We start from the raw sequence: 15,717 nt of genomic DNA, 5'->3' as shown, positions 1-15,717 counted from the left end.
CTATATATGTGGTACTGGGGAATTGAACCCAGGGCTTCATGTATAGAGTCAAGCACTCTTGCCACTAGGCCGTGTTCCCAGCCTTTTTTTTTTTTTTTAATGTGGTGCTGAGGAATAAACCCAGGGCTTCATGCATGCAAGGCAAGCACTCTACCACTAAGCCATATTCCCAACCCTCCCTGAGCCTTTGTATGCAGGCTAGTGCTCTACCACTTGAGCCACAACTTCACTTTTGGCTTTTTGGTGGTCTACTGGAGATAAGAGATTCATAGAATTTACTGCTCGGGTTGGCTTTGAACCATGATCCTCAGATCTCAACCTCCTAGTAGTCATCTGTATGCCCGTTGTTTTCCACCTTTCGACAAGGCTCACACATCTTGACTTTTGACTTTGACCTCAACCCTATCCCACACCACCATGCCATGCGGCTTTGTCCGGTGTGAGCACAAAATGCAAATCCAACCGAATGGTGTTGAATTCTTTCCCTTATGGATATAGACGGGAATCTCATTCTCTTCCTGAGGAAGGCTGCCTATTTCTGTATGTCCCAACCCATCTCCACCTTGAAGACTTCACAGGCCTCTGTCTCTAATGCACATCCTCGCCAGCCCTCTCTTTTCCTTACCCTTCCATAACCAAAGAGGAGCCTGGGGTGGGGGCTCCAGGACTCCTCGAGTGTCTGAAGTGGGAGGACAGGGAGTCCGGAACCAGGGACGAACGGTGGCAAATCGTAGATGGCATTTGGCAGGTAGTTCAGAACCAAGAACGGGGATTTGGAGGATGGTGTTGAAGTGGAACAGACATCCTGATAGCAGAAGCGACCAGGAAGGAGGCAGAAAGGACCTGTTGGGCTGGCGCTGGGAGGGGAGTGCGCGGCGGTCGGAGCCACGCGGAGGGTCTCCCGTGGTGGCAGGGGGGGGGGGGCGGGGGGTACCGGCGCCCAGGCAGGCGATTGGGCGAGGGAGAAGATACAGACTCCCGGTTGCCAAGGCAGCAAGCAGAGGGGAATGCCTGCGGAAGGAGGACCGGGCTGCGGCCTCCTCCAGGTCCCAGTGCATCCCTCCCGAGCCCGGGCTGACGTGTCACTCGGGAAGTGCTGAAGCCTTCCGAGGGCGCCGCCCCTCCGCGCCGCGCGCCCCACCGCCGCCCCCCCGCGCTCCGCCCCCGGCACCGCCCGCCGGCTGCGCCCGCCCGGCCTCCTCCTCCGCGTCACCGGCTCCCGAGGTGACCACAACATGGCTGCGGCGGCGCCGGGGCTGCTCTTCTGGCTGCTCGTGTTCGGGCCGCCCTACTGGGCGGCGGGGCAGCCAGACCCCAGCCCCGGCCGGCGCTTCTCCGAGTACAAACTCTGCGCGGACGACGAATGCAGCAGTGAGTGCGCAGGCCGGGGGAGGAGTAGGGGGTCCCGGGTCACCGCTGCGGCGGCGCCTCTCCGACTGCGCCGCGCGGGGGGCCGGAGCCCCGCCGCCGGGCCGTTGGCCTAAGGGGGTCTCCAGCCCCTTGGGCGGAGCGCGGGGGGTGGACGATCCTCAGGATCGTTAAAGCCCTCCCCGCTCGGCCGACGCGTGGCCGGCTGGACCTGATGGTGGGGAGGGGGCAACTGCACCCCCCACTTGTTGCCAGCGTTTTCTTCTTCCCGTGCTGACCGAAGCCCGGGGTCTGGGCTGGGAACCCTGCTGCCCCCAACTCCCCAGTGACAGTTCCCTCCCCATCCGCCTCGGCTCCCTGGATGATGGGGTTGCGCGCCGCGCGCCCTGGGCTCCCCACGCTGCTGCCTAGCGCTTTCTCGCCTCCGCCGCGGGGATCTGGGTGGGCGCTGGACGGAGGGCTCGGTGGGCGTAATCGCAGTTGACGGTGTGGGGTTCCTTAGGAAGGGCGTCCTTGGAGCTGGCCCTTAGCCCTTCCGGCTGCACTGAGATTTGGGCTCATCCTGCGTTTTGAACGGGGATTGGAGGTTGCTTTTTGGGGATGATCCCAGTGTTTTGCAAGGTCTCTGCCCCGACTCAGACACGAAGCCTGTCTTTTCCGTGCATGGAAGCCTCCTTGCCAAATTGCCAGGTAGGGCAGCAGGAAGGCCCAAATCGTTCGTTCTTGAAAGAGGCCAAGATGTGCACCGGCCACCTCGGATCCGCAGCTTCAGTGTGTGGTGCGCAGGAAACGGAATTGAGTCTTAGTCTTGGCTTAGAGGTGACGATGGGAAGGACATAGATATTCAAATTTTGAAGAGGGTTATTACAGTAACAATTAATACTCCAAGGGTCTTCCAAGCCTCAATCCACCGTTAGCTCAGCCGCTTGGGTTGATGGAACCTCTTCCTGGGTGTTTGCCCACCCAAGAATAAGTCTTCTGGCTCTTAGGTGGTCTGCAGTAACCTTGTAACTTGCTGACAGTGTTGTTATTAATGATTGCAAGTAATAGACATAGAAAAATACCCATTCTAAAAAGGCCAAAATGCCAGTAAAGTTATTTGTATTCCAGTTGGTATTATCAAAAGCAAAGCTCATAATTCTAATTTATAATCACTACAATACCAGCAAAGAAAATGGAAAGTGGTATTTTTCAGTAATTCCTATAGGAACCCCTAAGGCCCATGCGAGAAAACACTGCAGAAACAGAGCAAATGTCACGATTTTTTTCCAAGGCTACTCTTCCACCGTTGAGTAGAGCATGATGTTTGTTATTCTTTGCTGTGGCACACTGTCCTTGGGTGCCTCAAAACAAGTTACCTGGAGACTCAAATCACTGATACTTTCTCAGAATTTAGACACTGTTGGAATGGTTGGGGGGGGTGGTAACACAACTTGAGAAATTGCCTGTGTCCCAACAGACACAACTAAACAATTAGCATAAGAAGGAGACGCAGGGCTTGGGTCTATGTTGTGTTGTAGAAGTGTCTAGTGAGGTGGTGTGTGTGTGTGTGTGTGTGTGTGTGTGTGTGTGTTGTCCTTGAGTCCTTTTCACATAGGTGTTCCACAGTGTGCCATATGTTGCTGTTAGATTCATTACTACCAAACCTCAAAGATCTCCATGGAAACAAGGGAAACATTGCCATTTCCAAATTCTTACAGAATTCTCAGCCTTGAATTCCTTCAACCTGGCCTCTTACTCAATTGTATCTGTATTATGATGCTGACATGTCTGAAAATAATCTGACGTGAGCTTCAAAAAACAAGTTACCCCTCCAAATATGTATATCTTCCTCTCATACATATTTTTCCTAATACATTTTTAAACACATGCTTTTGTGTGTTATTGCTCACTCGCCTTTAGAAACAAGTGTTATTTCCATTTCTTCCTCATCTCTGCTACTCAATTGTGTCTATTGTTCATCTTATATCAGAACTGTATATTTGGTCAACTAGTGGAAAATACAGCTTCTACCAGTTTCTAGACTGAGTGTGATGCAAGGTCTGAATTTTTAAGCATGAAGATAATTCCTTACCTGTTCACATGGATTTGCTTGGTCCCTGGCAAATGGGATGTGTGCTTTTGATTTTGTATGTAGAAAAGATAAGGGCACTTTTGTGTTTTGTTTTGAAATCATTTTAATGTTGAAAATACCTGATATTATTTGCTTTGAAAACATTTTTTTGTGATTGATTGGATTCATAATATGATGTGGTATCTTCTTAATTTATCCAGATACTATGCAGAGACAGCACTTTGGCTGCAAAAGAAATTGAGTGTTTACTGCTACATAGTAGCAGTGCAGCCACTTAAAGATAGAGCTTTTTAGTGGTTAGATCAAGTTAATTGACCCCTTGGGGAATCCTGGGGGTTTGTCCCAGTTCCTTATTATCTCCCTGGTAGCTACAGTTGAATCAGTCAGCATCTGCACTTATCCATTTGCAAAGTGAGGCTTTTAGGATTATGAAACATTGAAAATTGAGGCCTAAAAGATTCTAGATGGAACCAAGAGTTTGACTGGAGAGCTTCCATGTGGAGGGGTGGTGGTAGAAACATTGCTCTTTGCTTTCCAATATTAGCCACACCGAAAAAGAGGTTTTCCTTGTCTAATTGTAGAAGATGGTAAGATTTCTAGCAATAAAGCTCTAAGGATTGTAAATTATTTGAGAATGTGAATTCAAAGCAATTCTTCAAGGACTGGGAAAAATTACTGTTTATAGTGGGATTATTATATCAATGATACATGTATGGGACTATGAACAATATCAAATCCTATTATCTGGTTACTTACTAGTATTTTTTCCTGTGTTTATGTGCAGTGTTAATGTTCCGAGGTGAGGCTCTGGAAGATTTCACAGGCCCTGATTGTCGCTTTGTGAATTTTAAAAAAGGTGACCCTGTATTTGTTTACTATAAGCTGGCAGGGGGATCCCCTGAAGTTTGGGCCGGAAGTGTAAGTAAAATCTTAACAGAACTTTATTTTCTTGGTTGGATTGGACTGCTTTATTTAGTATATCACAGTGACTGTTTTCTTGGGGACTTTGATGGAGATAACCTGTCTTCTCTGCTGGACTGAACAGAGATGCTCCTGGGAGTTCAAAGCCAGCCTTGGGAGAAAAGTTCCTGAGGCTCTTATCTCCAAGAAGAGGGAAATGGAAGGGTGGCTCAAGTGATAGAGCATCAGCTAAGAGAGAGTGCTGAGTTAAAAAAACAAAAAAAGATGGCTCTGATCTTAGCAGACCATTTCAGAGTGGAGACTCAGTAGAGATTCCTGAAACAAAACCAAACTGGCCTGGCCACTGCCCCTCACAATCAACCTTCAGGAAGGCTGAAATGATGAAAACTTCCCCCCCCACCCCCAATCCTGGGGCTTGTACTCAGGGCCTGGGCATTGTGCCTGTGCGTCTTTTGCTCAAGGCTAGCACTCTACCACTTGAGCCATAGGGCCACTTTTGGCTTTTCCTGTTTAGGTAGTACAGAGGAATTGAACCTAGGGCTTTCATGTATGCTAGGCAAGACTCTACCACTAAGCCACCTTCCAAGACCCTCTTTTTTTTTTTTAATAATGCATTGTACCTTAAAGATGCAATGGACATTAATCTTCATGTGAGATATTGTTTCAGATATGTAAGTTTAAAGTTGACTTTCGTTTTGGGCTTTTCTACATTATTAAAATTTAGGAGAAAAGAAAAGGCATCAGCCCTGAGAAGTATTATCTAACATTTGTATAGTTCTTAGTCTGTCTAAGCAGCAAACTGTTGTGTTCCTGTATGCTTTTTGCTTGGTTTTGTTTGTAACTTCTGGGTCATCCTTTTCCTGCTTTTCTGATACTTAGTGTCTGGGAGTTTCCCCAGGGCTTCTGTTCCCAGCCATTTTCCTGGGTGTCCTGATTGCCATCAGATGTGGCAGTCAATGACTTCATGCTTCGATACTGTTAAGCAGGAGATTCATTAGCAGTGATTTGACTGAGAACCTTTTCTTTTTAGAGTGTGACATGGACTATGGGATTGCTTACTGTAGTAGTCCCTGATGACTTTAGGATTGTTCCAGTTTAGAATTATTTCCAGTTCCAACTGTGAAAATTCTCACCCTCAATATAACACTTAACAAGCAACAGAAAATAAGTCCCTAGAAAGCCTCATAGGGGGAAAAAGTTTATTTTGTTGTCATTCCAGATACTTTGTATTTTAGACAAAATCCTGGTTGCATTAATTCATACAAGAAAAAGCTATACATCCTTTCCAGTTAATTAAATAGAATGTCTTGATAAGCTTTATGCATGGAACTATTTTCTGTGAGCCTCTGCTTCTTTTTTTCTTCCAGCAGTCAATATCTTTCTTCCTTCTTTGTCTTTGAGCTTGTGGATACAGTTGCACCTAGTTTTCCTCTGACTACTTTTTGCCGCATTACCATGCGCATCTCTAGAAATGTCATTATTTCTGGGTCTCAGCTCTCCCCTTTTTTTCTGGGTCTCAGCTCTTCCCCTGCCTTCTTCAGACATTGACCTTTAGTACTCAGCTGGTAGGGATCTCTGCTGGCAGTGGTTGGAAGGTTCGTGGGGCATTTGTTTTACTGCTTTACATTGCACTCAGTTTGTGTACTATCTTAGTTCAAATAAAGTTAAAAAAAAACACCTCTGTAAAAGAAGCTTTATCTTTTTTCCTTTTGGTATTTTGTTATGGGATAGTGACCCTTAATAATGTTTGTTCTGATCGTAGCATAAATAGAATTTGTTCTTTCCTTCCCTACTCTCAAATCAAATCAACAGTACTTTGGCAGAAATGATCTATGGAAGCAAATTAGACATAACAATTACTTCCAGTCACAAGGCCCTATGGTTCTGCACCACTTTTTGTGAGATGGTAAGAAATGGGATATCACCCAGTGTATAATTATGGAGCTTTATATAATCTATGGTCTCAGTGGATGAAGATTAGGCAAAGAATTTACCTTTCCTTTCTGTGTTCCATTCCCTTAATAGAATGTTTCTCAGAAAGAAAAAAGTATATTTCCCCTCAGATTTCCCTTCCATGTCATGAAACTAATTCTTAGGAAATTAAAAAATCTCCAGAGTTTTCAAAATGACTCTTATTTCTAATTCTTAGTTCTCTCTCATTCTGCAATCTTTGTGTGTGTGTGTGTGTGTGTGTGTGTGTGTGTGTGTGTGGTTTCTTCAAGTTTCAGACTTTATCTATCAATAATGCAGCTTTCAGTTGCCCTGTCTTATCTAATCTTATTCTACTATCCATGCTGGCTTTCAGATGGTTTGCAGGTATAACAAGAGCATTCATGAAAAAGGATATTTTAGAGCCAGTGATAAGATGTCCCTTTTGTCTTTTTGTGCACTTGATTTGCAGTTCACTCGCTTTTAATGGTTAGGAAGAAACCCATTACTGCTTCCTTTTAGACAATAGCTAGTAAAAGCTATGTGTTTCTCAAGAGAACGTTATGTACCCCATATATACTTCATATGGCATAGCTCTTGGTGCTGAAAATAAATGGTGTTTCCTGTACAGAATTTATTTTATGTGGAACCAAGGCTTGGTATGTAGATAAGCACTGTAATTTTGTTTTCAGATATTTGTCAATGTAGGGTTTGTTTGTTGTTGCTTTTTTGGCCGGGGGAGGTGTGCTTTGAACTCAGGGCCTTGTGCTCATGCTTGGCTTTTTTTCAGGCTGGTATGCTATGCCACATGATCCACATCACCACTTCTAGCTTTTTGTTGGTTAACTGACAATAAGAGTCTTACAGACTTTTCTGCCTTTGTCTTTAAACTATAATCCTCAAATCTCAGCCTCCTGAATACTTAGGATCACAGGCTGTGTTCAATGTATTTTTGAAAAACTTGGTACAGCATGTAATATCAATAAATATTTGCTATTTGTTGTAGTGGTCATATATTCTAGAAACTTTATTTTTACTTATTAATTTTCATGATTATTTTTTGTTTCCATTTCCTGGAGTTTATTTTGATAATTGTTATTTTCTATGATCAGGGGCGTGTTCATGATGATCTTTTAGGGAGGGTGAGCATTGTTCATAAGCTAGTTACTTAAATGTGTGTTTTTTGTATGTGTATGTGCTAAGGCTTGAACTCAGAGCCTGGGCCTTCATTGGCCCCGAGCTTTTTGCTGAAGGCTACCATTCTACCACTTAAGCCACAGCTTGATTTCCAGCTTTGTTATTTTTTAGTTAATTGGAGGTAAGTCTCACAGATTTTCCTGCACCAACTGGCTTTGAACTGTGATCCTCTTATCTCAAACCTCCTGAGTAGTGAGGATTACAGGTGTAAACCACTGGTGGCCAGCTCCTATGCACATTTTATTTGTGCAGTTAATGCTTACTGGCAATCATTTGGCAGTGTGTTTCTAACCAGCTTTGATTTGCTTAGCTTTAATTATATAGTATATAATAGTCTTCTGCTATGCAGATCTTTCATTTACTTTTCATTCAAATTTTATGTGCCCAGTGTTTAGAAGTAAAGTGGATATATGAGAAAAAGATCAATGGTTTTGGAAATGTTGGTTAATTCTTACTGGAATAACAATATCAGGGTAATTACAATAGCAAGTATATATCCACTTACTCACATCTATCTACTTCTCTGTGTATTTCCCCTCACTGCTAAGAAATCCCTCATTTATATTCCTTGTTTGGAAGTTGACTGATATTTGTCTTTTTGCCTATTCTTTCATATAGGTTGGGCGTATCTTTGGATATTTTCCAAAGGATTTAATCAAGGTACTCCATGAATATACAAAAGAAGAACTACAAGTTCCAGCTGATGTAAGTTGTTGAGTTCTTTTTTGTTCTCAGTTACAGATTGGCTTATCAATTCATCAGCTGTAGTAATCAACTGTTTTTTGACAGTCTTTGAGTATGTTTTGTTGGGGAAATACATTTATTTATCAGATTTAATTTGGAATCAAATTAACTGTTAGAAAAGAAAGAAAAGTTGGAAAAGCATTGAAAGAAGATTATAACAACAGTTACCTAACCTGTTTAAGCAGATATGCTTAAAGAAGACTATATTCTCATGTAGAGGTTTTTCCTTAACTTTTTCATATGTGAAAACAAGAGATGTTTGTACTTATTAGATATAAAGGCAAAAATCATTTTAAAGCAAAAGGAAGAGTATCAATATGAAAACTACTCATTTAGTAGGTTTTAGACATTTTAAATATGTAGACATGAAGTCAACTAGCTGCTAGTGGCTCACACCTATAAGCCTATCTACTTAGGAGGTTAAGGTCTGAGGATCATTATTTGAAGCCAGTCAGAGCAAAAAAGCTGCAAGTGCAGTTGTGGCTCAAGTGGTAGAGTGCTAACCTTTAGTGAAAAAGCGAAGGGACAACACACAGGCCTGGAGTTCAAGCCCTAGTACTGGCGTGTGCGTGCGCGCGCGCACACACACACACACACACACACACACACCAAAAAAAAAACCCACACACACACACACGGAGAAGGAAAGAAAAGAAATGAGGTTAAATGAATCCCACTCTAAATTATGTGCAGGTCTAGAAATGCAAACGAACAGGGGTTTTCTTATTGCCTGTAGTGTGTTGGGAAATCATAGTAGGTTATAAATTCAGAAAAGGGACCTAAGGTTTTTGGGTGAGGTCTAGGCTCAAGTCTGTAAAGGCACTAGGTACATACTCTGAAGCACTCATCTGCATGGACTGAAAATGTTGTCCTGGTTAAAAAGGTTCTATGTTCTAGACTCCTTATTCCAGCTGATTGTTTTCTGGAGTTTAAGCCTTACCAGAATTTATGGTCACCTCCCTTGAAGCATCTGTGGTCAGCATCTTTGAGGAAGCTCCAAAGCTAGAAGATGGATGAAAAGAATCAAGTCATAGCTTAAGTAGTAGAATGTTAGCCTTGAGCAAAAAGAAGCCAGGGACAGTGCTCAGGCCCTGAGTCCAAGCCCAGGACTGGCAAAAAAAAAAAAAAAAAAAAAAAAAAAAAAAAGAATAGTCACAGAGCTATTGGTGCTCCTAAAATTTTCTTGATAACCTCAAGCACCATAACATGAGTGCTGTTATTGCCTGTTGTGGCTTCTCTGTTGATAAAGATACTGGTCAGGCTTTAACTGAGAACTAGCAGTTCATTGCAGAGAACTCATTGGTTTTGGATTCTGCCTACTCATTATATGTCCCTTTGAGGTGTGTGTGTGTATTAAGAAATGCACTACTGCGTTCCCTATACACACACACACATTAAAAAGGTTCAGAAATGCATGTGAAGGATAGAGGAATCAAGAAATCATTCATCCATTCTACTGGAAAGGTCTCCCCAGAATATTGTAAAGGTTTGCTTAGGAGATGAAATCTCTCTCTCTCTCTCTCTCTCTCTCTCTCTCTCTCTCTCTCTCTCTCTCTCTCTCTCACTTTTCATTCAGTTTGGGGTTACTGAATATAGGGTGAAGAAAGGGTGAGTATAGATTATGAGTAGTCCTGAAAGCAGATCTAAATGACTGCCTGAAACCTTGATTTGGAGAAAAGTACATTCAACTTGCTGAATCTTATTTTCAAATTGTTCTTATGATATCTTTATGATATCTTATGATTTATTTATTTATTTATTTATTTATTTATTTACTTTTTAGCCCCTGTATCCCAAAAGGATTCTTGCTAATCTGATTTATCTTTCTCAGTCTGAGGAAAATGTGTGTCAAGGATAGAGTCAGCAAGGTGGTTCTGCTTATTTCCAGGTGCAGGAGAGAATGGTAGCATAGAGGACCCAGGGGTGAAGAGGATGCCTAGTCTTCTAGCTGCTACAGCACAGATTATTACAAGATGAATTGACAAAATATCAAGTGCAGATATGGTGACATCCCACATTCCTCCCACAGAACAAATTGAGAGACATAAACCAGGAAGATAGGCCAAAATCACTACTACTTACTCATTAATCTGTTTAAAGGATATGACCTATTTTTTTTATTAAAATGCAGAAATAATAAGCTTTCTAACATTTTAGTCTAGAATAAGACTGATAGACACAACCATAGACAGAGCTACCCAACTGGGAGCCTACCCATGGAATTCTGTTCATATAAATCTCATAGCATGAAGGAACAGTATTTGTTTACCTTATGGCTGTTCCAATTAGTGAACAGAAAACAGAGATGGGACTGAGAAAACTCACATCAGGAGTCATTCTTCCTTGTAGGAAGAGAGGATGAGAATAAGTGAGGAGTATTATTTGGGTTCTAGCCTCTCATCTCTAAGTGCTCAAGGACAGGCATAACTCAAGGTTGGTCCAAAGCTCCTCTAGAGCCAGGCAACCATTTTGGATTCTCTTTGTTATTAGCATAAACAAGAATTGCTCTCACGATGCTTGTTGACATAGCAAATGTCTTTCTTTTCCTGACAGGAAACAGACTTTGTCTGTTTTGATGGTGGAAGAGATGATTTTGATAATTATAATGTAGAAGAACTCTTAGGGTTCTTGGAATTGTACGATTCTGCAACTGATGATTCTGAGAAGGCTGTAGTAAAGGCTTCTCAGCCTGAAATATCAAAGGAAAGTGAATCCGAACCTGAGCCAGTAGAAGCCAATGCAGAGGAAAGTGAAAGTGCATTTCCAGAAATCACTAAGGGGCTAGATGAACAGTTCTTGGCTCAGAAGCGTCACCCACATGAAAACAGTCAAAAAGATAATGCTCTGGGACAGCAATCATCATTTGACTCTTTTGAAGAAATGCTGAAAGATAAACTAAAAGTACCAGAAAATGAAAACAAAACCAGCAACAGTTCTCAGGTCACCAACGAACAGGAGAAGATGGATGCATATAAACTTTTGAAGACAGAAATGACTCTAGACTTGAAAACCAAATTTGGCTCAACTGCTGATGCTCTTGTATCAGATGATGAGACAACTAGACTGGTGACTTCATTAGAAGATGATTTTGATGAGGAATTTGATGCTGAATATTATGCACTAGAGAACGAAGAAGAGGAGAATGCAGACAACTTTGAGGAATTACCATTGCTAACTTTCACAGAAGGAGAAGATGAGAAAACACCACTGAAGTCCGGAATGGAAAAACCTTTAACTGATAAAGAACAAAATTTGAACAAAGAGGGTAAGGTTGAGGTGACTCCACCCCCTGGCATGAGCAATGATGATAAAAAGGTACTGACAACCTTGGGAGATAAGTTCTTCTCTACTGTCACAGGTAGTGAACAAAAATCAGGTGTGATTGGTTCAGAGAATTCTAATTCAGAAGAAGAGGAGGAAGACGGTGATGCACAATTACCAGAGAGCAAACAGGACAAACTGCAATCAGCTGCAGGTGACATTGGCCCTGAGCATACAGAAGATGGTGTTTTTGTAGAAGCCTCTAAAACAAATGATAAAGATTACTCAGAGCTTCCCATTAAAGGACATGGGGAGGATGTCCAGAAGCCCAAGATGGACCTAGTGCCAGATGAACCAAAATTAGAGGATGTGAAGCCCGAAGGGGTAACTCTACATGGTTCTTCTCAAAACAATAAGCTCAACTCATTGCAAGCTGGTGAAAAGGATAAAGACATATGGAAAACAGTGTTCAAAAACAAAGAAAATGACCTAAAAGAAACAGTTATTCATATCTCAAAAGAAACCTTCCATGAAGAAAAACCTGGAGAGATTTTGGAAAATGGCCCAGATAGTGTATCTGTGCATCAAGTTATGGAGAACCAGGTGACCGAAGGAAATAGCAACCAGAAATCTATGGATATTGTACCACTCTTGGGAGATAATCAGCATAATACATCAAAAAATAGTATGGAAGAAGTAGATGTTTCAGCGAATGGACAAAACGTGCGCACACATTCAGTGGAGCATCAACGTAAAGAGGAAGAAGATGCCCCTGAAACTCAAAGTCAACCAAGGTTCTCCTCTCCAGAGGAAATTGATTTGTCAAGAGAACTGAAAGAAAAGGTGCCTACTTTGGGAAGAAATCTTTCTTGGCAGCAAGAAAAAGACATGACTGTCACAGTCAGTAAGCAAGTGAATGAGAAGTTAGGGCTTTCTGAGAAAGAGGGTAGTGAGGATCCCACACATGCACAGTTGGTTGATCAAAAGGCAATGCCAGGGACACAAGAAGTTGAACACCCTGAGCAAACTGATCAGGCGGAAATACCAGCTTTCCATACTGAAAAACCAGATACAGATGAGGATGACTTTCTCCCTGAAGAACTACTGGAGGATGAAAATGCTCTAAGTGCACAACAGTCTAAAGAGACACCACCGGACATTCAGGAAGGGAAATTCGATGCTGCTTTGCAAGATAACGAAAAAGTAAGTTTAGGGACCAGGGATCCTGATCCAGAAACCAGTGGAAACAAACCATCAAGTATGGTTTTGGAGACGAAAAAAAGTGACAGTGCACTCCCAGGGGTAGATGAGTTAGGCAGGGAGCCAGGTAGTGTGGTAGTGGGCAGAACAGTAAGCTCTCTGGCAGATGAGAAAGCCCAAAGGTCATCAAAAGAGGGTGACTTTCTTGACAAGAAAAACACTCAGCTTCCAGGGTTGGAAGAAATATTTCTGAACAAAGATCCTGACAATCTGGAAAAAGACAACCCTAAGGAAAATCTGAACACCCCAGGACTTGTAGAGATAACTAATGGAGAAGAAATCTCAAAAGAGGGGCCTGAGAACATAGAGAAGCTCAGGGACTTAGAAAACCTGGGGCCTGGTTCTGTAGACCTTGACCATGGCTTGTTCCTCGGGAGCTCACACACAGCTCTCCAGCCAGAGCTCGACATCCTCAGGGAGACCTTGCCCATCATAAGCAGCTTCTTCAGAGAAGATCAGTCTCTGCAGAGGTTCCTGAAGTACTTTGATGTCCACGAACTAGAAGCCATGCTACACGAGATGTCATTAAAGCTGAAGTCAGCACAGCAGGAGAGTCTGCCCTACAACGTGGAAAAAGTCCTGGATAAGGTCTTCCGGGCTTCAGAGTCACACATTCTCAATGTGGCAGAGAAAATGCTCGATACTCGAGTGGCTGAAAATAAAGATCTGGGAATGAAGGAAAATAACATGTTTGAAGAGGCTGCAGTGCTGGATGACATTCAGGACCTGATCTATTTTGTCAGGTACAAGCACTCCATGGTGGAAGAGACCGCCCCTCTCATCACTCCCCCTCCTCTAGAGGAAGGCTGGGTTGGACCAATGGAAGGTAAAGTTCCTGCCTGGGACCTTGTCCGGGTTGGGCTGGAGAGACAGGTCACCAAAGTGCAAATTTGTAAGGTTCCTAGATCCAGTTTCCATGTGTCTGAAAAAGAAGGCTGACATATGTGGCCCTTCTTTTAGGCTAGAGGATAAAGGGAGATTTTTCATATTGTTTCCCATAAGATAGATTAGTGTTTCAAAAAGAAACTTCATAAAAAGGTAAAGAGAAAGGTACAAGAAACTTAATGCATAAAGCAGACTTCTTAAGATAGCACAGATCTCAGATAAAATTATAAAAAGCCTTTATTGAACCAGATTTCTTCATTCATCATAAAGTAACTAACCAAGAAGTAACTAACCAAGGAGTGACTGCATAACTCTGTGTGTGTGTGTGTGTGTGGTGGGGGGTACTGGGGTTTGAACTTGGGTTTCTGCATGCTAGGACATGTACTCGACTACTTGATCCACGTCCCCAACTCTTGCTTAAGTTATTTTTCAAATAGGACCTAATGCTTTTTGCCTGGGCCAGCCTTGGACCATGGTCTTCCTTCCTACAACTCTCACATAACTGGGATTATGGTTGTACTAACTTCTTTCTTTTTGGCCAGGGCTGGCCTCAAACTAGTCTACTAATCTCTACACTCCAAGTGGCTGGGATTGTAGGCATGAGCCATTAACCTTGGCCCTTGCATTGTCCTATGGCTTGAACTCAGGGCCTGGGTTCTGTCTCTGAGCTTTTTTTTTTGCCAGTCCTGGGGCTTGGACTCAGGGCCTGAGCGCTGTCCCTGGCTTCTTTTTGCTCAAGGCTAGCACTCTGCCACCTGACCGCTGGCCATTTTCTGTATATGTGGTGCTGGGGAATTGAACCCAGGACCTCATGTATACGAGGCAAGCACTCTTGCCACTAGGCCATATCCCCAGCCCCTCTCGGAGCTTTCTTGCTCAAAGCTAACACTCTACCACTGGAGCCACACCTCTACTTCCAGGTTTTTGGTGGCTAATTTGAGATAAGAGTCTCTCAGACTCTCCGGTCCTGGGTGGGTTCAGTTCTCAGATCTCAGCCTCCTGATTAGTTAGGATTATAGCTGTGGGCCATTATGCCTAACAGCATAACTTTTAAATGCTTTGCTGAAAATCCTTCATTACACCCAACTTTCATCTTTTATGAATGTCGTGCTCTTGCCTGTCTTTGGGAGTTGTCACTTGCTACAGTTATATTCCATGGGTTCTTGGTTTCTTTAATTTAGATTAATTAAGGATGATTAGCATATGCAGTGTTTGGGTTTTATCCTGGTACTGCAAACAAGCAAACAAGCAGATTACTCAAGGATGGAATCAGAATGAGGAGCTTTCTAATATCATACCCTTGACAAATCAAGGCCAGTCAGTGAAAATTGTTAACCAATACTGAGCAAATATCTTGACATAAGCTTTGTATTTTCTAGTCTTATGTTCTGTTCTGTGTACCTGTGCTTTTCAGACTGAAGTATATGGTAGAGAACATAAAGCCACAAGAACATTTGTCTCCCTAGATTGCTAATTTTTTCTTGAGAATTGGAGGAAGAGAACATTTTTGCATTTAATTACAACAGATATAGTTGGGGTAAGAGTGAAAATTTCAAAAGAATTTTCAGGTTACAATCTGTGACTACAAAGAAACAATCTTCATTTTGGATGACAGTGGATGATGCTCTGATAGGTTCCTTCTTTGGCTCTTAGAGGTTCTTGAAAATGTTTGAAAGGCACTTGGGCATGTTATTCACTTGACACTGGCTCTGAATCACAAGCTTGTCTGTGGATAGAAGAGTCTGTATTGTTTCTAAATAGAATAGGCTTTTCATATTTCTATTCTTTTTTTTTTTTTTTTTTTGGCCAGTCCTGGGCCTTGGACTCAGGGCCTGAGCACTGTCCCTGGCTTCTTCCCGCTCAAGGCTAGCACTCTGCCACTTGAGCCACAGCGCCGCTTCTGGCCATTTTCTGTATATGTGGTGCTAGGGAATCGAACCTAGGGCCTCGTGTATCCGAGGCAGGCACTCTTGCCACTAGGCTATATCCCCAGCCCCATATTTCTATTCTTGACTAGAATTCTTTTCTGCACATTTATTTGTGTTGGTATATGTTGATTTTGCCAAGGGAAGTTAGGT

At 42.8% G+C, this 15,717-nt stretch overlaps 1 protein-coding gene across 2 annotated transcripts in view; it reads left to right on the top strand.

Annotated features, from left to right (window-relative positions):
- Positions 1–1,214: 1,214 nt before the first annotated feature.
- Positions 1,215–15,717, top strand: part of Mia3 (MIA SH3 domain ER export factor 3) — a 46,237-nt gene continuing 31,734 nt past the window's right edge. For both annotated transcript variants that reach the window (XM_048358157.1, XM_048358159.1), the window contains exons 1-4: positions 1,215–1,371; positions 4,227–4,360; positions 8,108–8,194; positions 10,787–13,580. In XM_048358157.1, coding sequence (XP_048214114.1) covers positions 1,236–1,371; positions 4,227–4,360; positions 8,108–8,194; positions 10,787–13,580 — 3,151 coding nt within the window. In that variant the 5' untranslated portion in view covers positions 1,215–1,235. The remainder of the gene's footprint in view (positions 1,372–4,226; positions 4,361–8,107; positions 8,195–10,786; positions 13,581–15,717) is intronic.

This window comes from Perognathus longimembris, chromosome 11 (genome assembly GCF_023159225.1).
Source record: "Perognathus longimembris pacificus isolate PPM17 chromosome 11, ASM2315922v1, whole genome shotgun sequence".
Taxonomy (NCBI): domain Eukaryota; kingdom Metazoa; phylum Chordata; class Mammalia; order Rodentia; family Heteromyidae; genus Perognathus; species Perognathus longimembris.
This window is presented reverse-complemented; position numbering and strand designations above follow the sequence as displayed.